We start from the raw sequence: 23,642 nt of genomic DNA, 5'->3' as shown, positions 1-23,642 counted from the left end.
GTAAAATAATTTTTGCATTAATTTATGAAATTCTATGTAAGTAATATTACACCCAGAAATATGCAACCTATAAGTACGGAAATTGACCGAAATATCAAGCTAGTATTTGCGTTACCGTTGGTGCTGGGTTTGAATCCAGTCGGTTACCACTTTTTTTTTGCAAAATTGTATATGCAGTGTGTAATATTAAGTGTCTTTTTTACAAAGGTGATGTGTTAAAGCAAGATCAATTAAAAGTTCCATTGAGATAATATTCAGAAATTTAGTATAATTTAGTTTGAACTGTGAACACATAGAAATAAATAGTTTAACATAATATTATTTCACAAAAGCGGCCCATGTTTTTTTGTTATTTAAATGAAATTGTATGATTGCCAAGCAATACACTTAATCTATCCTATTTTTCTATAAATTCGCCATGCTTTGAATCAATAGCTTCTCTTTCGGATCCTATTTATAGCCCCCTTAAAATGTTTCGATAAAAACAAATTAAACATTCCACCTCCCCACTCCAATTTCCATACCAACATATTATTATACAGTATCAGTTGCGATGTATCGAAAGCTTCTTATTTTAGTGGCAATAAATAAAATTAGAAGAGTGCCAGGTTTTATCGCTTTTTATAGCAGCAGTGGCAAGCGACCAACCAGACAAACACGTATCGCCACCCACTTCCCTCCCAAAAGCTCTCGCTCACTGTCTCGAAAAGCCCTTTCTCCGCTTCCGATGGGGGAAGCAACAAAAAAAAAATGAACACACACAAGAGGGGCGATAAAAATAAATTAAATGAATTTTGTTCGCCTGGGTGCGTTCAAATAAAAGCTCCGCTCGGTGGTGCTTTTGGCGGGAAATCGAAAACGTCGCCGTCGTCGTCACCCAAAAAAAGGGACGTAAAAATACATGATGGAGTGTTTGCTTTTCCGGGTTTCCGTATGTGGTGTGGTTCTTGCCACCACCTTCCCGGCCACATCTTTCAACTGTGTCTTTCGTTACGAATGTTATTTTGCTTTCACGTTCGATTTGTGGTTCTGATAATGAAAAAAATGAGGAGAAAAAATATTCACCGCAATTGCCATTCGCAAGTGCTTTTGTAATGATGGTTTGCTTCCCGAAAGCGTAGCTCTTGCGGCAACGGTGCTTTCAAGATAAGAATACGGTGAACATCATGACATCATGTTTGATAGGGGGAAGAACCCATCCACGGGAAAATCAACAAAGCACCGTAAAAGAAATTATTGGTTGAGAGTGAATTAAGTGTGTAATTTCACCTGAAAGGATTTAAACCTAACATAATTTAAACCTTTTTTCTAATGCATGGAAAAACCAAAGACCAAAAAACAAATCTAAGCTAAATCTGGATACGTCTATCATTTATATTGGATATAGCATGTAAATTCATTTTTTGAGAGTAAAGTAGGAAATATTTGACCCCTATCCTGTATCTCGTCACCGTTGGGGTGAATAAATATGCTAAAAAAAAGCAAAGTTTTGTTGAATTGACTCAAACTCAATGAAGAAAACAACATAAAAATTAAATTGAATTACAAACATTTTAATAATAGCCTCTTCGATTTGCGTGAAACTTTGTCCTGAGGGGTAACTTTTGTTCTTGATCAAGAATCCGAGGACCGTTTTTTGATATCTCGTGACGGATGGGTGGTACGACCCCTTTCATTTGTGAACATGCGAAAACGGTGATGAGATAGAAATTTGTTGTCAAAGGGACATTTATGAAAATTTGGAAGCCTGATTTGATGGCGTACTCAAAATTCCGTAAAAACGTATGTTTTATCGAAAAAAAAAACACTGAAAAAGTTTTAAAATCTGCCATTTTTGCTACTCAGCAGTAAAAAAATCAGAACATATCATAATAAGGGAAATTGTATGTACTTTTCGAATATACATTTACCCAAAACGGTAATTTTTTCATTGAGAATTTTTTTTTTCATTTGAAAATTTCGTGATTTTTTCTAACTTTGCAGGGTTATTTTTTAGAGTGTATCAATGTTCTTCCATGTTGTCGATCAGACAATTAAAAAAAAAAAGATGTACATACATTCGGGGTTTGCGTGTAACCATCACAAATTATCGCGATTTTACAAAAAAAAGTTTTGAAAAAAAAAACTTTTTGCGTTTCTCATTGTTTTGTCGCTTGTGTCTGTCGCGGGTGAAAAAGGAACGGCCATGATCGACACAATCAACTTTTTGAAAACTCGTTTTTTCGTAAAATCACGATAACTCGTGATAATTACTAGCAAAGCCCTTTGGTTTATGTATCAATATTTTTGTAATTATCAGCTCTACAAATTTGTAGAACATTATTTTACAATTAAATAATAACCCTTGCAGGGTTACAAAAAACACTAAATATTGAAATGAAAAAATTGTTCTAGATGAAAAAAATACCATTCTGGGTTAATGTAGTTACGAAAAGTTTAAATTTACCTTAAAAAGGCATTCTCAAAAAAAAAAAAAAAAAATATATATAGCTGGCCGTTTTTAATTTTTTAAAGTGTTTTTATAGATGTAAAATAGTAGTTTATGAAACAAGTTGCAAAAAGAGGATTTTTTCAGCACGAGTCGTACATTTATCCAACGAGGTTCACCGAGTTGGATAAATATGACAAGTGCTGATAAAATCAATTTTTGCAACGAGTTCCATACAACATTTTTTGCAATTCCTAAAACACTCTTTGAGTGGAATTATAAGTCAAATGCTCATGTATTTTTTCAATTAACCGTTTAAAACAAAATAATGTTGAAAAGTATTACTTTTCAAAACAAGTGATGAAAAGTTCAACTTTTCAGCATCCATTTCAGTGCTGAAAAGTACAACTTTTCAGCATTTATTTTGAAAAGTTTTTCTATTCGATTCTGTTATTTTTGGTATAGAAAAGTAGGCTTTTTCATCGTTCAAGAATGACAGGAAAAGTAAGTAACTTCATGATTCGAAATCCGGACACTTAGTACCATATTATTTTTGTTAAAGCTGGCAAAAAATTATGTAATAAGTTGGAAATGTAGAAATATCATCAGGATTTAATATAAACAATCAGTTTTAAGAGAATTCATGCAAAATATGTCTTTTCTATCAATTTTTCATCAGAATTTGAAAATTAAAATGACTTGTTGTGCTTCGAATCCCGGACACTGTTAAAAGCTGATTCGAAATCCGGACACTTTTGCTTCGAATTCCGGACACTCGATTTTGCTTATGAATCGCACAAATTTGGACTGAAATGTTAGTGAATGGCATTCTTTAGGTCTCAAATAAGCTGTTAACATCAGAACAATTGGTAGTTTATATAAAAATTGCTAGAATTTAAGGAAATCAAAAACATAAATTTCTGCTCGGCCTTCCCGGTGCTTCGGACGCCTATGAAATATTTCCGTTGAAATGTTTCGCATTTTTAGTAAACTTATAATTTTATTTTAATTAATTTTTTTGGCAATAACTACAGCGTTCAAACAAACTTTAAATCAAAGTTGATGCTAGAATTCATCAAAAAAACACAGTTTTGGCATTCATAATGCGAACTTATATCCAAATAATTGATAAAACAAGATGAAGTGTCCGGGTTTTGAAGCGTCCGGGAATTCGAATCATGACGTTAGTTTCACGACGGAATTGCAAAAACGTTTTTTTTTTTCGGAATTGTGAGTAATCGGGCGTCCATTTTTAAATAAAAGTCCGGTTGACACCAAATTTTCATCTCATCACGGTCAGACACCAAATTTTCATCTCATCACGGTCACGGTCATCATTGAAAAACATGTCTTTTTCCGCATGTTAAAAAATTGAAGGGGTCGTACCGCTCCTCCGTCACGAGATATAAAAAAAACGGACCTTTCATGCAAATCAAAGATGTGTTTTGGCGGAGAATTACTTAACGAAACGAAACTATTGGCACTACGCCCCCCGGGGCATGGCCTTCCTCTAACGTGGGATTTCTGCTCCAGCGCCTCTGACGAGACAGGAGAAACCGGGACCGACGTTTTACTTCACCATCCGATAGAAGCTCAGTGGATAAGGCGGGAATCGAACCCGCGTCTCATAGCGGAGAATTACTTATATCTCATGAAATTCCTTTTTAGTAAATTAATTAATAATCTAACGATTCATATATTGAGCAACTCTCTACGAAATCGGCCGATTTCGACCATTTTTATTTTTTGTATTTTTTGATTTGACTCAAACTTTGTGGGGGCCTTCCCTATGACCAAATATGCTATTTTGTGTCATTGGTTCACCCATTCCTTTCTCCATACAATTTTGGCAGCTGTCCATACAAAAATGGTATGTAAATATTCAAACAGCTGTAACTTTTGAGTGAATTTTCTGATCAATTTGGTGTCTTCGGCAAAGTTGTAGGTATTGTTGAGGACTATTGAGAAAAAAAATAGGTACACGGAAAAAAAAATTTGAGGATTTTTTTATCAACTTTTTTTCCACTAAAACTCAATTTTCCAAAATACGTATTTTTTGATTTTCGAGATTTTTTGATATGTTTTAGAGGACAAAAATCCGCAACTTTTGAGCCATAGAGAAACATGGTCAAAAAATCTGCCGCCGAGTTATGAATTTTTGAAAAATAGTGATTTTGGAAAAATCGAAGTTTCATGCAAAAACAAGTTTGACACTTTTTAATGCAAAATTGAATTTGCAATCGAAAAGTACTTTACAGATTTTTTGATAAAGGGCTCCGTTTTCTAGATATAGCCACCGAAAGTTTGATTTCAGCGAAATATTTGCAGTTTTTCAATTTTAAAAAATAGTGACCATGAGTGACCATTTCTAAAAATATATTTTTTGAAAAGTTCAGAAAATTTGCTATAAAATTGTCTAAGAGACATTGAAGATTGGACCTCGGGTTGCTGAGATAGAGCCTCTTTAAGAAAAAGAAACACAAAAATTGAAGTTTTCTTAATCTCACCCAAACAGCCCACCATTTTCTAATGACGATATCTCAGCAACTAATGGTCCGATTTTGAATGTTAACACATGAAACATTCGTGAAATTTTCCGATCTTTTCGAAAAAAATATTTTGAAATTTTTAAAATCAAGACAACCATTTTAAATGGGCGTAATATTCAATGTTTGGCCCTTTTAAAATGTAAGTCCTGATTAAAAAAAAAAACAAAATATTTTTTAAAAGATCGGATAATTTAACGAATGTTTTACGTGTTAACATTGATAATCGGACCATTAGTTGCTGAGATATCGTCATTAGAAAATGGTGGGTTATTTTGGTGAGATTAAGAAAACTTCAATTTTTGTGTTTCTTTTTCTTAAAGCGGCTCTATCTCAGCAACCCGAGGTCCAATCTTCAATGTCTCTTAGACAAATTTATAGCAAATTTTCTGAACTTTAAAAAAAAAATATTTTTAGAAATGGTCACTCATGGTCACTGTTTTTAAAAATTGAAAAACTGCAAATGTTTCGCTAAAATCAAACTTTCGATGGCTATATCTTGAAAACGGAGACCTTTATTTAAAAATCTATAAAGTACTTTTCGATTGCAAATTCAATTTTGCATTACAAAATAATGTCAAACTTGTTTTGCATGAAACTTCGATTTTTTCCAAAAATCACTATTTTTTCTAAAATACATAACTCGGCAGCAGATTTTTTGACCATGTTTCTCTATGGCTCAAAAGTTGCGGATTTTTGTCCCCTAAAACATATCAAAAAATCTAGAAAATAAAAAAATACGTATTTTGGGAAATTGAGTTTTAGTAAAAAAAAGTTGATAAAAAAATCTGCAATTTTTTTCCGTCTCAACAATACCTACAACTTTGCCCAAGACACCAAATTGATCAGAAAATGCACTCAAAAGTTACAGCTGTTTGAATATTTACATACCATTTTTGTATGGACAGCAGCCAAAATTGTATGGAGACTTCTATGGGTGAACCAATGCACAAAACTGGTGTTTTTTTTAAAAGGACCAATAAACCAAATATTCAGTTTTTGCTTTTTGGGTGTTTTTGAATACCCCTGACTCAAGGCGGTTTCAAAAACACCCAAAAAGCAAAAACTGGAAATTTGGTTTATTGGACCTTTTCAAAAAAAAAACTCCAGAAAATAGCTTATTTGGTCATAGGAAAGGCCCCCACAAAGTTTGAGCCAAATAAAAAAATACAAATAAAATCCATTTCCGGTTTTGGTAGAGAAATGCTCAAATGCAAACACTCACAGTTTTGTTTTTTTTTATAAAAACAAAAACGCACAACAATATTATTAGAAAACTCAACCTTTAAAAAAAAACAAAAACCTCACAATAAAAGATATTTGAAAAGCTGCTTTGCTTATTTTCAACGAATTGCTTACGTTTTTTTATGAAATAAATAAAAAATATCAGACGAAAAATAAAGAAAAGTTTACGACTGCAACAATTCAATAACTCAAAGAATGTCTTCATTTTCATAATATTTTCGAGAACTGCTCATTTTGAAAGAATTTAAAAATACATGAACTTTCTCTTCTCTTAACAACAGCTTATTTTGGAAAACTAGATCAAAACTATTTTTAAACTGCTCAAATTTCATACTATGTAAAAATTCACAGAAATTCAATTTTTCAATTATTTTTTTATGTTTGTGCGAAGGCAAAAACTCACGAAAAAAATGTTAATGTTTAGCAATTCCCCACGAAAACAGCAAGATTCGAAAAAAGATTTTTGAAACTTCTTACTGTTTTTTTCCAAATAGCTAAACTAATCACCTTTCTTTTGTGTCTAATATAGCTAAAATAGGATCGAATGGCGCGGAGATAAGATTTTTTGAAAAAAGTGGTTTTTGCGTAAAATGACGAAAATTGCAATTTTTCAGGACCTTAACACGGCGTAGGTCACCCTAGTGGCCAAACAAAAAATATGGGTCTAATTATTTTGGCCAAGGAAACCCCAGAAAAATTTTGAGCCCGAACGGAGAACTTTTTTTTCGAATCATGCCGTTTTTGTGGGGACTTGCTGTGTTTAAAAAAATGCAAAACAAGAAAAAAATATTAATAAAAAATCCCTTTTTTCAAAGGAATTACTCATGTCTAAAATAACATTCCTCCTTTTTCGCTTTCTGCACAATTCAACAAAAAATTAATGTCTTCGATAAACATTTTAATTTTAGTTTTTTTCAGCTATATTTTTAGCCACTTTATATGATGATATTCAAGTTAATAGAAAATGCTGTTTTTACATAACAAAGAAAGTCACATCTGTTTAAAAATTATTGAAAGCATTAAAGTTTCATTCACTGGCGGTACCAGGGAGGGCCTGGGGGTCCCGTGCCCCACTTACGACAGAAATAGTTCTAAATTTGTCCGAGGGGTCATTCACAAACACAAACCGTAATCAAAATATTTCCTATGCGTGTGTCCCCCCTTCTGTCAGAATTCAAGATATTGCAATTTTTTTTAAAATCATTGGATTTCTTTTGCATCTTCATTCCCCCCAGGGAATTCCTCACCAGTTGAGAAACACTGCTATAGGCTATCGGGCTAATGGTTTCTTTTTCATATCATGGAGACGCATCCTAATTTGTACTTATTGAAGAAATGTTTACAAACTTCACATAAAAGTGCAGTGCGCACATCTGAATAAGTATCAAGAAAGGTATCTCTCGATATCATGAGATAAATATCTCTCCCGAGTGGACTCGAGTGTGTTCAAGCGAAAATCTCAAGATTGTTATCTCGGTTTCCATACATTGTTGCAAATTAACTTGCCCTGTACGTCATGCTCTTTTAACACACACACACTACTGCATATTTAGACTGTTTTTTTAATGTCATGAATGCCATCCGATGGACTCGATCTGCATGCGGCACGTGGCCACACGTTGCAGCACAGTCTCGCACAATAATAAGCGCCTCTTGCATTCATAATTTATCCTACTTTCGTTCGGAATCGATTTATATTCATCTTGGACGAAGTGCCCCGATATGATGGCCTCGTTTGGCCCTGTTTTTGCCCTCTATCTGTGTGTTGCAAAGAAGGAGCAAAGTTTTCTCGTGTACCATTTTCATCCCTTTTTCCGATTTTTCGTTCCAGATTGTGCGACCAATCAGCGCGTTCCTCATCGTGGATGTTCAAAACGACTTTATCAGCGGCTCGTTGAACATCAGCAATTGCAGCGCCCAGCAGAATGGACTGGAGGTAAGTGGAAGGAGGAGGAAGAGAGGTTATCAAACAGCACGCGGTCTCAATAACCTGCTGTCTGCTGTTGTTTGTTTCCAATAAAACCGGAAATGCTTATGAAACTGGAATTTCCAATTGGCTCGAGATATGTACGCTCTCGAGAATATGCACACACCGTCTGTTGCATTTCTCATCCTGGCAGAATGCATTTTCCCAAAGGTTCTTGCTCCGAGTTGCTGCAATTTTGCTGATTGACATGTCCCCGGCGAGTGCTCGAAACGTACGACCGACTGCCAGGAATCTACTCTTGTTCAAATCGAGCCACGCAAAGTGCACAAATGAATATTTATGAGCCGGGTCGATCACGTGTGGCTCCGGTTAGGGTGGTAGGTTGTTTTCTCACCTCAACTATTAAATTATTACGTGATTACGCCCAGCTACTCTAATCTTCTTTCGCCAAATCGATGGCAAGAAAGCACACCCATTTGCGTGATGAATTATAATGAATTAATCTGTCTGCAGGAACGGGCATCCTTTCCGTGGTGCTGGGTAGGATATCTTGATCTGGATCGGCCTCCAGATACACTTTTAGAAACACGTTGAATAAGGGGCAAACTTTTTACGCCCCGATGGTCTTCCCTCTGGCAGGAGTGATAGACAAAGAAGTGGTTACAGCTTAATCCGTAGTTTTTTTTAACGCTGAAAGATAGTACAGTATGTAGTGAGAAAAATGGATCTTAGTTTTTATTTATTTTCTCATCTTTTTGAACAAAATATTTTCAGATTCTTCTAATTCACGAATAACATTTCAAAATAGCCAACTAGTACATAAACATGACAAAATTCTACAAAAGATTCATTTTTCAACCATGATAACCGGATCAATGAGCAATTCTCCAGGGACCATCCATAAACCACGTGGACAACTTAGGGAGGGTGCGGGGTTCAGCAATTGTCCACGCTACATGGTGGCCTTCCCTATGACCAAAGAAACCATTTTGTGTCATTGGTTTACTTATACAAGGTTCCTAACAAATCTGGCAGCTGTCCATACAATACCGCATCCGAGCCATAGAGAAGTATCGCAAAAATCTTGCCGCAAAATATGTTTTTTTGTTGGAAAAAATAGAAATCACAGTAATTTTTATTGATAAAGTGTGCCATTTAAAGTGCCACTAAAAGTTTAATTTTTACTGAAAAATTCGTGTTTTTCTTTTTTTTTATAATGTGCAAGATTGTCTGGAAAACATTTTTTTTCGCAGAGTTCACAAAATCTCTATTAAAATTGCCCAACAGATATTGAAGATTGTACCTATATTGAATGTTTGGTCCCTTTATAATGTTAGTCTTAATTCCAAATTATCAAAAAAATATTTTCGGAGAAATCATACAATTTTACAAATGTTTCATTTTTTAACATTGACCATTAGTTCCTGAGATATTGGCAATATAAAAAGTGATTGATGTTTGATGGACTCTTAAAAACGTAAAATTTACTTGATTCTTTGAGCAATTCTCTACCAAAACCGGAATTGGATTTTATTTGTATTTTTTGATTTGGCTCAAACTTTGTGGGGGCCTTCCCTATGACCAAAGAAGCCATTTTGCATCATTAGTTTGTCCATATAAATTTCCATACAAATTTGGCAGCTGTTCATACAAAAATGGTACGTATATATTCGCTGCGGATTTTTGTCCCCTAAAACATATCAAAAAATCTCGAAAATCAAAAAATACGTATTTTGGGAATTTGAGTTTTTGTGAAAAAAAAGTTAATAAAAAAATCGGGAAATTTTTTTTCCGTGTACCTATTTTTTTCTAAATAGTCCTTAACAATACCTACAACTTTGCCGAAGACACCAAATTGATCAAAAAATTCCTTCAAAAGTTACAGATTTTCGAATATTTACGTACCATTTTTGTATGAACAGCTGCCAAATTTGTATGGAAATTTATATTGACAAACTAATGATGCAAAATGGCTTCTTTGGTCATAGGGAAGGCCCCCACAAAGTTTGAGCCAAATCAAAAAATACAAAAAATAAAAATGGTCGAAATCGGCCGGTTTTGTAGAGAATTGCTCCTTTTTCTTTAATTCGTTGTATTTCAGCAACCAGAGGTCCATGGATTCAAGGCAAACATTTTAAAATTCAAAAACTCAATATTACGCTCATTTACAAGCCATAAACTATTACATTTGAATTGAAGAATTTTTTTTTCTCGGGGAAAAACTTTCTGCGAACTGTACTTCGGAATTTCACAAAAAAAAATATTTTCAAACGGATGTTTTTAAAAACCTCTAACTCAAGGCGGTTTAAAAACACCCAAAGAGCAAAGTTGTAAATTGTAAAAAAAAACTTAAGAGTTTCTGATATTGCATGTAAATCGGATTCAAGTTACATCAAATGAGGGGTCAGATTTTGTGAAATATTTGTAAATTTGAAATTACTCGACTTGATTATCCGAAGGCCTCGGAAATTTTTTATTTCGGATAGTTAAAAATTCGGATAATCGAACCACGGAAAAAAAAATGTTTTTTTCGTTGCCTTATTTTTGATTGACGAGCATAGTTATGAATTTTTATAAAATTATTTAGAATGTTTATATCCCAGATGGCGGTGATTAGAGGGTAACGATTCTCGAGATTTTCAATTTCCCGGAAATCGAGAGTTGAATTTAGCAATTTCCCGGGACCCGGGAGTTTTTTTTTAACTATGCCAATAGTGCCAATAATGTTTAAAGAAAAGTAATAAATGTGTTTCTTTTCATTGAATTCCAGACTCTGGACTGTACGAAAAACTTGTTTCTTTGTTCACCTAACCTAAAAATTTTTGATTTTTTTACGACCTCCACTGTACCGTTCTCACTTCATTAGAGGAGTTTCCATTCCAACAAAGTGCGTTATCCCTACCCTGGTAGTGTGTGGTTCACCAGCGTACACAAAGCTCATTTTCTTGTATGTACTACGAATTGGGTTCAGTTTCCACTCCTCTGGTTTGGATGCACGTGAGGGCAGTTTCCTTCCCGGATCTCCTCGGCGTTCGTGAACCGACCATCACGGGAACAAAATGGCCAACGGAAACATTATTGGTTCCAGAGCGGATCTGGGGCACACCGTTGAGCCGGTTGAAAGCTTCGCTGTAATGGCGTTAGAGAGATACTTATCTGCCAGATTTACATTCGATTCACTAGAAAGTGTTGGTTTTTGGAAGCACTTTTGGAAATGTGGGTTTATTTGGCTTTGGTTTCTACGATTTGAAGTAAAAATTCTGTGAAGTATGTTTAATCATAGTTCCGTGCCCAAACAGCAGGTGCTTTCGTACCACATGATTCCCAACATAAAACAAGTTTTCGACTACCCACACGTTTGGTTAAAAGTGCTAGAGGAAATGTTCTCACGGTCTGAAACGATGTGCTTGCATGAACTGGCATCAGGAGTATGAGTGGGATGCAAGGAAATGTTCATAATGTGCCAGTTACTGATATGTTTTATGCAGATGCACCAGCTGGATCGAATGCACGAAGGAAAGTTTCGGTCGAGTCATATTTTTCTTCTCCGGTGGGAGCAGCTGGTTGCTGAATCGCTTCTGAGCAGCACTTGCCGAAAACTGGAATACATATTTCTTTAGCCAAAACATCGTGGGGGCCTTCCCAAAAATTCCATTTTGCGATATTGGTTCATTCTTGCAACTCTCAATTTAAATTTGGCAGCTGTCCCCGAGCAGGCGGAAATAACTTGGGAAGGTCATTTTTTGATATTGTGAGAAGATCGAATTATGTTATTGGGATGATCGGATTAGTTGTTAAAATAACAAAAATCAATAAAAAAGATTTGTTCGAAGAATAACTTAAACTGTTATTATGTTGTTATTGCAATAACAAACCAACAACACAGAAGGAATCATGAAGGAATAACAAGATTTGATATTTTGTGCGGAGAGGTGGAGCAGCATAATAACAAAAAATGTTATTGAACTGGTATGTCTCCATAACAAAAAAAAGTTATTGTTTTGGTTTATTTGTAATTTGCAAATAAACCTGCAGTTGCCATAACTCCTCTGTACTAATCAGGGCTGCAGAGTCGGGTACCTCCAAGCGACTTTGAATCCATACTTTGAAGACAACTCCGACTCTGGATGCAGGATATGACGTCAACGACGACTTCAGCTCTCCAAAAATACCCGACTTCACCGATTCCGACTCCAAGTGAAAGTTGCTGAAAATTGTCTGAATCCGATGCCGTCTCCAAGGTCTAGGCCTGCAAAATGTTTCCAACCCAGCGTACACATGAAGCAAACCAAAATGTCAGTTCACTGCTAGCATCTGACTGTAAGCCTACTGTGTCCGTTCAAACACTGCCGCCTGACTCGTGCCGGTCGGCTGCTGGAGAATGAGAGACGTGAAAAAATGAGCTACACTCACTCAATTCGTGTCGTATGACTGACTCGTAACATCATCTCTCAACACTATTTTGACTATTTTTAAACAATTGAATGGTTCTAGACTGTGCAAAACACTTAAAATAACCATAACTTATATTCAAAATTACATTTCCACGCATAAATACCAACTTTTTGTGTAAAAACTTGTTTCTTTATGTGTGTGCGTGCAACGTCGAATGAGCGTTGGTCGACTACTGCCTCGCATTGCAGCTGCTCAGTGAGCTAGGGCACTCACGACTGAGTCGGGTTTGTTTATGTCACGGTGTTGCGGTTCAGTGAATGGATCTGAAAAAATCGTGCATGCGTCGCCGATTTTCGAGTCAGGACCCCTGACATTTTCAGCTCTGCCAAGGTCTCACGCCAGCACGAACTTCAACGACAGCTCCGACTTCCTGGCTCTGCACAGAAAAAAAAGTGTAATTTTAAACTTCATGTAAACCATGAATCTTACGTAAACCACCCTAATGTAAAGTTGAGATCTGTTGCAAAATGCTAAAGATCATTTAAAGGACCATGATGTAAAATGAAATCCAACGTAATTGCTAAATATTATGGAATTGGATGTTTGTTTGGGAGAAATCAAAAAATTTGAATGATTGAAATGCATGTAAATGACGAAAGCTATGTAAAAGTTATTTCATCTGATTGTTGAAAGATTTTAAAATTACAATAATGATTGTTTTCGATAATGACAGCTTGCAAAAACAAACCAGTGTTTGTTGTGCTGTTTGGTCAATTGATTGATTTTGTTCGATTACAAGCAAAAGTAAGTTTGTTTACAACGGAAGACCAGTGTCAATCGAAAGTAGTCTTGTGGGTGGAGGTGTTGCAAGTAATTATGTGTGGGGGCTATTCTGCTGTCGTCAAGAAACAACACCAAAACAGGTAAAGTTTATGCGCTGCTGAAGTCAACAATCCGATTCAGGTTCATCCATAAAGTATGTTTTTAGGTCTCTGCTCCAGGTGGAAACGGTTCGCGGAGCGGGAGGTTGCATTGACCTTATTACGGTTGGGTGCTTTGTCGTGGAGGGGGACGGGTAATTGGTCTTTCTTCAGAAACAGGAATTGTTTAAGCTGGAGCTGGCAGGCTCGGTTGATGTTTTCGGCTAGATGGAACAACCTGGCTTCTCTAACGCCAGCAGTGACCGGACTAGAGCCGTGAACCGACAAGTGAAAATCCACAAACGGACATCCAGCAGCCTGTTGCAGTAGCCACGATCCTTCACCGGATCCGCAAACACTTACCTAATGCAGTGTCCGCAGCCTAGTAAAAGTGTGCGCTGACTTGATCAGCGGCGCCAAGAAGCAGAAGCTGCGCGTTAAAACCTGGTTAGCACGCCGATCCTGCGTATCGCGACCTGGAAGATTTGCGGTGAGGGTTCCAAGACTCACTTCCGGATGCGCCTGCACAAGCGTGTCATCGATCTGTACTCGTCGTCCGAGATCGTCAAGCAGATCACCACGATCAACATCAAACCCGATGTAGAAGCAGAGGTCAGCATCCGGATGGTGAAGTAGATTTCCGGTGATGGCGGATGGTAGAGAGCGAAAAGTCTTTTAAGGCTTTGCTTCGTCAAGTGCTGGGAGTTTGCACAAAAACACGCAATACACATTTTTAATTTAAAAAGTTTCAAAAAATTAAATACACAAATACCTAAATCCAGAACTGCTTGCTCACAAACATGAAAACAAACAGATTTGACACGATGCCGAAATCACTACACGTTGAAGATAAATTGATCACTAAACATAATTTTAATCTCGCTTATTCGTCATTTTTTTCAGAAACGTGTACCTCCCAAGTACGATTGGTGTCTTGGATAATTAGTTCCCCAACCGGCCACCGTAGGGTGGGGCCAAATTCACGAACGCAGCAGGCACTAGAGACCCTAAATAGGGAGACTGGTCTAAGCTGGCTAAATCGATCTGGCAACGTATGTTTTGAGCTTGGCAACACTGATAAGTTTTGCTGGGCATAAAGGCAAATGCTCGTTTGGATACGTCAAACTCGTGTCTGTTTGGGTACGTCAAATTCACTTCGACCAGTCTCCCTATTAAGGATCTCTAGCAGGCACTGCTTCAAAACAAAAACACTTTACACGCTGCAGGAGAAATGGGCGAATTTGTGCACACGTTTAACGATATTGTCCGTTTCTTTCAAAGGTACACGCCGCGCGGAATTTCAGAATGTGCCATAGACATTGTTGCCAGCGATTTTCTACACTTTTAGTGCAATTAAAAACGTACCTGGCAACAATGGCAAGCGATTCGAAAAAGTAGATCAACAAAAACAAAAAGCGCAGTCAGTATGGGATTTGACAGCGAGCATTTGCCGAAAGTGCGGCGCGTCGTTTCGAGGCTGATATGCCGCGTGTCTTTTTCAGGAATACGCGCAATATTCCCCCCATGTCGACGCCTGACCCACCCCGAGTTCGTCTTGTTTTTTTGTGGTTGTCAAAAGAGTTCGTCTTGTTGTTGCCACCGTTGCCACAAATTCGTAGATTTCCAGCGGTTTTCGCTTCTCCGCCGATTTGTCCAGCTGCTGCTGCTCCAGGTCGTTCTCAATCGCGACGTCGTCCTCCAACAGGATGGGAATGGTCGTCGGGACGGCAAGGTTCATCACGGCGGCGGCCACCGGATTTGGCAGTGATTCGTTGGGGACTACCTTGGTGGCGGACACGAGCGAGTTCATGATCGGCGCGGGCAAGCTTTCCGGGCGCTCGTTACGGTGCTACAAACGTCCGCGAAGAGCTGCAGCTGCGTCGTGTTGACCTCGAGCACGGGCATCGGGTTCGCAGGGGTCGAAGATCGCTGAAAAATGCCAACGCAAACTGGTTGCCGGAGTTTTATCAAGGTAAAATCTGCGTTTCGTGTGTGTTTAACTTGATTGATTCAAGTTTGATTTACTTGCAGAAAATTAAGCTTGGGGACCGATCAGCAAACCGCAACCGGCTGTAACTAGTGAGTACCGATGGTTTTGGGAAAGCTTTTCACTCTCAACTAATCCACCCTTTTCCCATGCACAGTGGTCATGCTTATCATTCCAATCATTCCATCGGTCAACACGTGCATGACGCTGACGAGCACCAACACGACGACGACGACGACCACCGCGAACCCGATGCCCGTGCTCGAGGTCAACACGACGCAGCTGCAGCTTTTCGCGGACGTTTGCAGCACCGTAACGAGCGTCCCGGAAAGCGTGCCCGCGCCGATCATGAACTCGCTCGTGTCCGCCACCAAGGTGGTCACCAACGAATCACTGCCAAATCCGGTTGCCGCCGCCGTGATGAACCTTGCCATCCCAACGACCATCCCCATCTCAAGCATTCCCGGCCCGATCATGAGCATTAATACGACGGACATGATTGAAGACTGCGCAGAGGACAAAGGCAACATGAGCGAACCGTTGGAGGACGACGCCGTGATTGAGAACGACCTGGAGCAGCAGCAGCTGGACGAATCGGCGGGGAAACGAAAATCGATGGAAATACCGTTGTTTGTGGACGAGGAACTCAAGACCGAGGAGGAAGTGCAAGCCAAGCTTGATCTGGACGAAAACGAGGTGAAAATTGTCGACGCGAGCGAGGAAAACGTGACTGTCAACGAGGAGGTGGTAATCAACCAACATTGAAGAGGGCGACGGCGGCGTGAAGGCGGTTGAACCGATGGAGTGCAGAAGTAGTTTGACTTCGCCGAAGCACGTGATGAAGACGCACTTTGACGACGTGATGATGTCGGAGACGACATCGGTAAGCGGGTGGGGATTTGTGAAAGTTTTAGCCTGTGCTGAAAATTTTATTTCTTTTCTAGACCTGTTCCGGAAGCAGGCAGGTCGAGAGTTCGGACACGTCGTTGATTTCGAACGCGGAGCTGGCAGAGTTCAAGTAGGTCGTACATGTTGTTTCGTTTGCAGCAAGCCTCAACTCTACTCGTTTTCAGGAACGCCCACGAAAAAGAACTCTCGTGCGCCGACATCATGCTGCTGTGTGACTATCTGCCGTTGGAGCATGGCAGGAAAGCCCTCCAGCTGTTGGCCGAGTTCCACTGGCTCAGGATAAACGCCCAGGTGCTGTGCAAAAACCGGTCACGCAAGCCAAGCTTGGCGACAACTCCGACGGCGGGGAATTCGTGTGATGTTTTTGCCCTAATTTTTTTTTTTTACTATTTACTACAGTGATCGTGGACGTCGTTGGGGCATCCCCTACGCCATCCTAGAAGGAGTTGGTGGGTTCGAACTCACCGGATAAGCTGGAAAATTCCCTCGATGGCAATGGGAGGAAAAGCAACGGATCATATGCCATATTTAGGCCTCAACCAAGTTGTCGTTTCAGTGCAACGAGTGTGTTAGCAAATCTATTCAGGATGTAAGTATCGAATCTATTTTTTTCCCTCGATTCAAACGTTCCGCGTTTCCCATCAGGATAAATAACTGTTTTACTGCGACGTGCGAATGCGTTCCAGTAGAACTGTCACGGTTTACCAGCATCGACGGAAAGAGATCAACCCGATTCCGAGTTTGCAAACAACACTGTCCTCGGCAAAGAACAAACGGCTACAACCGGCCGCCTCTGACGTACACAACCATTGCTGGACCATTGCTGATTAGGTTTCTCGTGCAAAGCTTAACCAATTCTTTCAGGTGAGTACATTCCGCATTGTAGTTATCACTCCCTTAAACAAAAAGCATTCGAGAGTTGCTCCGTTGAATCTGTTATTTGATGTAACTAAGTAAAAACTTTTGTATCACGATACAGAAAGATTTGTTCTACTTCAGGTCAATCAAGAAAACATATTTTGATCAAAAATGAAGTAAAAATGTTATCTTTCTGGACTGGTATTTACGAAAGCTTTTGAAAATTACATCAAATTCTAGATTCAACGGAGCAAAAAAAATTTTGGCTTTTGTGAATTTACGTTAGTTTCATCGGAATTTTACATGTTTTGAGACCAATTTTGTTCGAAAAGTTTACATCGGATGGCATTTAAATTTCAAATGAATTTGATGTAAATTCGCATCATTAATGACGTGCACTTTTGGTACATCATAAATGATGTAAATTTACACAATTTTTTTTTTCTGTTTGTGAAAATAATAACAGTCAGGCCTGCAAAATGTTTCCAACCCAGCGTACACATGAAGCAAACCAAAATGTCAGTTCACTGCTAGCATGTGACTGTAAGCCTACTGTGTCCGTTCAACCACTGCCGCCTGACTCGTGCCGGTCGTCTGCTGGAGAATGAGAGACGTGAAAGAATGAGCTACACTCACTCAATTCGTGTCGTATGACTGACTCGTAAAATCCTCTCTAAACACTATTTTGACTATTTTTAAACAATTGAATGGTTCTAGACTGTGCAAAACACTTGAAACAACCATAACTTCTATTCAAAATTACATTTCCACGCATAAATACCAACTTTTTGTGTAAAAACTTGTTTCTTTATGTGTGTGCGTACAACGTCGAATGAGCGTTGGTCGACTACTGCCTCGCATTGCAGCTGCTCAGTGAGCTAGGGCACTCACGACTTAGTCGGGTTTGTTTATGTCACGGTTTTGCGGTTCAGTGAATGGATCTCAAAAATTCGTGTATGCGTCGCCGATTTTCGCGTCAGGACCCCTGACATTTTCAGCTCTGATAACAGTTTTTGTTATTCACTTTTCAAAAATTCTCAATAAATAAATCAATTCCGTTTGGGAACATAACAAAATTTAAAAAAAATGAACTCTCAAAAGTTAATTTTATCGGATTAATTTTAGCTTGAAACCCCATTTCATGGTGAAATAAATGACCCCGATGAAATCGGTCAAAATTATCCCATAGTTCTAGCCAATTTTAGCAAAGTCCCTTAGGGGGTATATCAAATAATTAAAAAAATCAACTTCCAAAATTTCAACTTTTAGAATAATTTTAGCTTAAGGACCCCATTTCATGGCCAAAATAATAACCCTGACGAAATTGGTCAAAATTATCCCATAGTTCTAACCATTTTAAACAAAGTCCTTTAGGGGGTATATCAAATAATTTAAAAAATCAGCTTTCAAAATTTCAACTTTTAAGAATAATTTTAGCTTAAGGACCCCATTTCATGGCCAAAATAATGATCCGGCCGAAATTGGTCAAAATTATCCCATAGTTCTAGCCAATTTTAGCAAGGTCCCTTAGGGGGTATATCAAATAATTAAAAAAATCAACTTCCAAAATTTCAACTTTTTAGAATAATTTTAGCTTAAGGACCCCATTTCATGGCCAAAATAATGACCCCGACGAAATTAGACAAAATTATCCCAAAGATCTAAACATATTTAACAAAAGAAAAAATAATAACAGTTTGTGTTATGGACACTTAGAAACTTTTCCATTTGTGCGATTTATGGTAATTTTATTTTTAAGTCAGTATACCGAACGAATAACAAATTTTGTTATTAGGAGAGTTTTTGAAATGTTTTTTTGGCTCTGTATCCCCTACATTTATCAATAAAATTTCAACCGGAGCTGAATTTGAGCCACCAATTCAAATTATGTTGATTACCTCCAATGTCTATTACTTATCATCGCCATTTTTGCAAACCATCTCCATTTTATCATTTGGCAAGACAAAGACTTTTTTTTTGCCAAAATTAAACCTATTTGGCATAAGACGTTTGAAGACGTTTAAAGACGTTTAAAGACGTATGAAATGTCATTTTTCCTTAAATCCTGACTAGGTTTTAACAAAGGCTTTATCAAGGCTTTGAGGATGTTGTTAGGATTCAGTTGTAAAGCCTTGAACTCCTATGTAGATTTTATAAATATGCCGTGACAACCTTTTGCGGAGGTCCTTTTGGGTTTTAACAGAGGTTTATCGGGGTTCTGGGGAGGCTGTTACGACTTAGTGGTTTTAATGTTGGGTTTGGCTAATAGGTTTTATAGCGGTTGTGACAGCTTTGATAAAACCAAAAATGTTACTTGGGTGGTATAGATTTGATGCTCTTGTTCAAGCTTTACGAAATTTACTATTTTTTGAATGATTTTTTTTAATGTTGGACTTTTTTCGATGAACTGTTAAAGAAATTTTGTTATTCTTTTAGTTTAGAAATTAATTTCAGAAATTCTTGCCCCCAGGCAGATTCGTGGGACAAAAATTTGAAAAAAGGCTTTTGCAACATCAACTGTGGCGAATCGGGACTACAGTCTGAATGAGGACCGCAGTTTGCAGAGCACTCTAAAGCTTCAAATTTGGAAATCGGTGTTATATTTGTGTTGTTTTGTGTTTGTTCTATCCCAAACTTATCAAAATTATCCAAACAAAAAAAAAAAAAAACAAGTGCAAATAAAAATATAAAAAATACATTTTCACAAATCCGCACGATTTCGGAAAGAACACTTCTTTTGGAAAGTACTTGTAATTGTGTTGAGGTTTAGATGGTTAGGTAATTTTTTTAAGCAACAAGCACAAAAAGGTTATTCCCACACCCAACTGGCAGTCGCATGATTGTGATGTATGGCGGCATGAAAGTATATCAGAATCTGCATGAAATCTGTCCTCATGCATTTTTTGCGATATAGGAGTATGACATTTTTGCCCGTTACCGACAATTATCGACATCACCGACGGCTTTTTGGTTGTATTTCACAAAAAAAAAACTTAGTAGAACGAGGATTGAATCACCAACTTCTTGGTTATTGATCCGACACGCTACCACCGCGCCATGGACGCTTGATGAAAAGTCAGTGAAAGAGCACCAACATATGCTTCTCTTTGGAGTGTTGCTCGGGGACGGGCCAGCATTATATGTGTTGGTAAGAACTGCAGACCGCTGAAATTTTTACACGCGGGCAAAAATGATCTACGGGCTTGCTGCAAAAAATGTTATAAAATATGACATTTTCTGCAGCAAATCCAATGTTGCAGATTTTGAGATATATTTTTCCTTTGGGTGCAGAACGCTCTGCTATTTCCGTGTATACTCATGAATCAAAGTGAAACAACCAAAGTTAATCAAATGCTTATCATAATTCTCCATCCACTTGGTCGGCAAAAATTGACTATTAGCCGTGACAAGCATCGCGTGCCTGCTCCACCGAGCCCCAATTGCTTCACTGGAACATTTGTTAGAACTACCAACGAAAAAAAAAAAAAGTTCGGATAAATGGCCCACGTGGAAGTTGCTTTAATTTATGGCTGCAGATTTGTCAATCAAAATAGATGTTCCATTTTTCAGCCGGTGGCTTCACGTGATGCAATTATTCACTCTTTTTTTCCCCCGATTCTCCACTTTAAGGTGATTGACCCGATAAACAAGCTCCTGGATACGGTCGAGTTCGATTCCGTGTTCTACTCGCTCGATTGGCACCCCAGCGATCACGTGTCCTTCATCGACAACATCAAGCAGCGGCCGATCCATCCGACCAGTCCGGTGAGGTTTAGCTTTTTTGTTTAGTTGTTCAGGGATCACGTAATAATTGTGACTATTCATCTAGTTGAACTCCGACAACGCCCAGGTGTACGATACGGTCATCTTCGCCGGTCCGCCCCCAATGAAGCAGCGGCTGTGGCCCCGACACTGCGTCCAGGACTCGTGGGGTTCCGAGCTGCACAAGGATCTTAAGGTAATCAGAAGCACCTTTGCGAAAATCGCTCTACAAATTTGTTCTTGCTCCTTCCGCAGATTGTCGACCAGGGCATCAAGGTGTACAAGGGCACGAACCCCGAGGTGGACTCGTACTCGGTGTTTTGGGACAACAAGAAGCTCTCCGACACGACGCTGTGCGGCCAGCTGCGGATGAAGGGCTCCTCGGACATTTACGTGTGCGGGCTGGCGTACGACGTGTGTGTCGGTAAGTCGTCGTCACGCCCCCTGGGGACCAATGCGGACTTATCGTCGTTTTTTCCGGTCTTTAGTTCGGTGGGAAACTGTTGCATTGGTACACTGGATCGGAATGCTCCACGCGGGACTCATAAAAGCTCTGCGTCCGACTTGTTTAGTTGAGCAAACCGAGAGATAAAAAGGAGCCAATAAAAGTGTAGTTAAGGGTGACATTCAATTGTAGGACAGGGAGTAGAAATTGCATTTTCGTGTTGTATTGCACTATGACGATAGCTAGCCCTACTAGTCAGTGCTTTTAAGCCGCCCCCACTAATCTGATAGGCCACTGCAAATAGCAGTAACGAAATCAACGATTCCATTTCGCATTGTTTTATCAGTTCATTTTATCTTCCGGACGGTACAGAAGCTTTTAAGAACTTCCTATAAAATCGCGTGGGCGTGAAAATTGCATTTTTGCAACATTGCATTGCAAAACCACTCAATTTGCTTCTGGTTCCACCACTCGATAACAATAGCAATGTGGGTTGAATTAGCCTTTTTATCAGATTTCATTTTTCTGTGTGTTTTTCGATTCCCCAGGTGCAACGGCGATCGATGCGCTGTCGGCCGGCTACCGAACCGTCCTCATCGACGACTGCTGCCGGGGCGTGGACGTGAACGACATCGAGAGCACCAAGCAGACGGTGATATCGAACAACGGCGTGATTGTCAACTCGCGGGAGGTGAGTGAATATAACTCTCTTAAGACAGCCCAACTTTGCTTAGGGGAAATATACCATTTTCAATCGAACACCTATCTTCGTCATATGGAGAGTTTGATGCTCGATTAAGGCTCTAAAAATACTATTTAGGCTATAAACTTACCAGCAACAGCACCGCCTCAAGTAAGCACGCAAATTTATGCCACCAAATTTAATGCACTTTTGATCTTAATTTCTATTTTGCGAGACCATTTCTCATCATTTTGTTGGTACACACATTGAAACACGCGAGAAACCCTCAAACGCTTAATGAATATCGCCAAAATCAACGTTTCAATTTGGCTTACTTTTTCACGGCGCTTTCAATACAAAACTGCCCCCAACTTTCGGCAACATGTTTTTTTGCACCGAAACATGTAATTAGCAAGCGCCATCAAAAAAACAAACGCGCAAAGTCTTTTGACGTTTGACTTTTGACTACCCATTCTAATCGAAGGCTGAAGAAAACCGAGCGAGAAGCGAAGGCAAATAAAGAATAATGGGTGGCCACCAACACCACCAGCGCGCCTGTTGGAGTGAGCCAGTGATGCCAGGAAGTTTTCTCTATAAATGCTACTTTTCGTGAGTGTTCGCTTAAAATTTCATCAATTTTGGCAGCACTAAGCAGACCCAGAAGAGCGCTGAAAGTAAAAAAAAACTAAGCTGAAAATAGAAAAATGGGCGTTGCCCAATGCATTCTCGTTTGATTAGAATACATTTTGGAAATATTTTTTTAAATGCTTGTTAAAGGAATAGAATAACTTTTAGGAAAAGTGAAAATAAACAGAAATGGTCACATAAAGTTGTTCTACTCGTTGGTGTACTTGGTTTTAGTAAATTTCAAGGAACACTCCAGATTATCCAGCATCATTCAAACACGACCGCTTATTAGGCTTAAAATGGGTATATTTCTCCTATAACCAGATTTTTGAGCGAAGATGGCATTACGAATGGTGCACGCCCGAAGTGTGGATGTCATGCCATGGCACACTTTTTTTTTTGTAATTTTGGTATTACTGCGTGATTTTGACACCATTCGTAATTCCATCTTCGCTTAAAAATCTGGATAGACGGGATAAATCATATGAAAATTGCATAAGACTGATATTCAGCGTAAGGAGATCAGAATGAGACTTATTTCCCTTCTTCAAGAGCTTTTATTTGAAAAAATATTTTATCAAATGAAAAAAAAAAGTCAAAAAATGCATGACGGTTTAATGTGTTTTTAACTATTTTTAAGTCGTATATTTTTAAATTCTGAGTTTTTTTTTTTGAAGATGTTGATTTCCCATTAAACAAGCATGTTTAAATAATCGGGCAGTGTTGCCAAATGTTATTAAAATTTTTGATCCTAAGAAAATAGAGTCGAAAGCAATTGAATTTCAAAACGTAAATGTGTAAAATTGAATTTGCACTCGAAAAGTGCTTTACCGTTTGTAAGTTATGTAACAGAGTGATTTTTGTTTGTATAAAATGTAACATTGTAAACATTGTTCTCAAAAAGTTCTGAA

At 38.4% G+C, this 23,642-nt stretch overlaps 2 protein-coding genes across 7 annotated transcripts in view; both read left to right on the top strand.

Annotated features, from left to right (window-relative positions):
- LOC6043573 (nicotinamidase) overlaps positions 1-23,642 on the top strand; it is a 106,681-nt gene that overhangs the window by 72,837 nt on the left and 10,202 nt on the right. For all 5 annotated transcript variants that reach the window (XM_038260411.1, XM_038260412.1, XM_038260410.1 and 2 more), the window contains exons 4-8: positions 8,051-8,155; positions 20,846-20,980; positions 21,045-21,173; positions 21,233-21,401; positions 21,971-22,113. In XM_038260411.1, coding sequence (XP_038116339.1) covers positions 8,051-8,155; positions 20,846-20,980; positions 21,045-21,173; positions 21,233-21,401; positions 21,971-22,113 — 681 coding nt within the window. The remainder of the gene's footprint in view (positions 1-8,050; positions 8,156-20,845; positions 20,981-21,044; positions 21,174-21,232; positions 21,402-21,970; positions 22,114-23,642) is intronic.
- Positions 14,565-16,243, top strand: LOC119768871. Of its 2 annotated transcripts, XM_038260414.1 has the most exons (3): positions 14,565-14,742; positions 14,964-15,133; positions 15,954-16,243. In XM_038260414.1, exons 1-3 carry the CDS (start codon positions 14,693-14,695, stop codon positions 16,211-16,213), a joined length of 480 nt encoding a protein of 159 aa, XP_038116342.1. In that variant the 5' UTR covers positions 14,565-14,692; the 3' UTR covers positions 16,214-16,243. The 2 variants fall into 2 exon arrangements, with proteins under 2 accessions (XP_038116342.1, XP_038116343.1); XM_038260415.1 differs by having other exon boundaries at positions 14,565-15,133; positions 16,028-16,243.

This window comes from Culex quinquefasciatus, chromosome 3, assembly GCF_015732765.1.
Source record: "Culex quinquefasciatus strain JHB chromosome 3, VPISU_Cqui_1.0_pri_paternal, whole genome shotgun sequence".
NCBI lineage: Eukaryota > Metazoa > Arthropoda > Insecta > Diptera > Culicidae > Culex > Culex quinquefasciatus.
The sequence above is the reverse complement of the archived record's forward strand: the minus strand, read 5'-3'. Positions and strand labels throughout refer to the sequence as shown.